Raw genomic sequence first — 1,323 nt, 5'->3', positions numbered from 1 at the left:
TATACCCGGGTGACACCAAAACGACTGACCGTCCTTTTTGGTGTCACCCGCTATGAACAGTCGTTAGACAAAAATAACGGAAACGATTCACGAAAAAGGAATTTTAATTTTCATCCAATCAAATCACAGCTGCAGAAGCGAGCCCGGCATTCCTCTGATTGCCCCGTTACCAAGCCCCGCATGTGGCCCCGCATGTGGCCCCGCATGTGGGAGAGATTTCATACAACAAAATGCGACTAACAAAGAGTTCCAAAAAGTCCCAAACATCGTCCTTCCAGCGCGGACATCCCAAGTCCTACAAGTTGCAATAAATACGCAGGAAATCAATCAATTCCGACTCTTTTCTCCCAAATTACAAAGTTGCTTTTTGTTTTCACGACGACGAACGTTAAGGATTGTCCCCCGGAGAGCGGGTCGGAGCTCCTCCTGTCGCTTTGCGAGCGCGGGGGTTCATGTACACGAGGGGTGCAGAGAGAGAGAGAGGGAAGCGCAGAGGAGTGAAAGGTCCTTTATAAATAGATTTACAATAAATACAACCCAGCAGAATGTGACGTCTGCGGATACAACGCACATCACCTGGGGGGGAGGGGGAGGGGCTGATTATTATTTGCTTTCTGTTTTGTAAATATATATATTACATGGAATGAGGAAATGGCGTAAGGACCGAATATAGCGGAATGATGGTCCTTCTCCTTCACCCCGGGACTGCAACGTTCTCCTATTCCGGATATTATACCTAGAAGAGGAAAGAGAAGATTGTTATTCCGGGTATCCCACCGACAATATACGCAGCGCTTTGCATGACAACCGTCTGTCTCTGGAATGTTACCAGGGCGACCATTAGACATCCTGGGGCCCCGTGTAGTCTCAGCCCCCCCCATAGTTATATGGTCACAAGGGTCAGCGGATAATCTACTGGTCTCATTACTAACAGGTGCAGGATACTCCCCCGTTATCCGGCGTCCACGGGGATTGGAAGATTCCGGATAAATGTAGTTTCTGGTTGTTTGAGAGTTATTATTAAAAATATGTCTAACTAATGCCATACCCCTTACTATACCCCCAATACTATACCCCACATAATACCCCCACTCCACCCCATACTATACCCATACTACACCCCCCATACTACACCACCATATTATACCCCTGTACTATACCCCCAATACTATACCCCACATAATACCCCCACTCCACCCCATACTATACCCATACTACACCCCCCATACTACACCACCATATTATACCCCTGTACTATACCCCCAATACTATACCCCACATAATGCCCCCACTCCACCCCATACTATACCCCCACTCCACCCC

The 1,323-nt window shown here is 47.8% G+C and overlaps 1 protein-coding gene across 1 annotated transcript in view; it reads right to left on the bottom strand.

Moving 5' to 3' along the window:
- The window catches only part of LOC108793428 (WAP four-disulfide core domain protein 3-like), an 18,924-nt gene that overhangs the window by 1,245 nt on the left and 16,356 nt on the right, over positions 1–1,323 (bottom strand). Inside the window, exon 5 of the mRNA XM_018564377.1 lies at positions 639–736. Within this exon, the coding sequence (XP_018419879.1) occupies positions 639–736 (98 nt within the window). The remainder of the gene's footprint in view (positions 1–638; positions 737–1,323) is intronic.

The sequence above is a fragment of the Nanorana parkeri genome, unplaced genomic scaffold (genome assembly GCF_000935625.1).
Source record: "Nanorana parkeri isolate BGI_ZX_2015 unplaced genomic scaffold, ASM93562v1 scaffold748, whole genome shotgun sequence".
NCBI classification, from domain to species: Eukaryota; Metazoa; Chordata; class Amphibia; order Anura; family Dicroglossidae; genus Nanorana; species Nanorana parkeri.
This window is presented reverse-complemented; position numbering and strand designations above follow the sequence as displayed.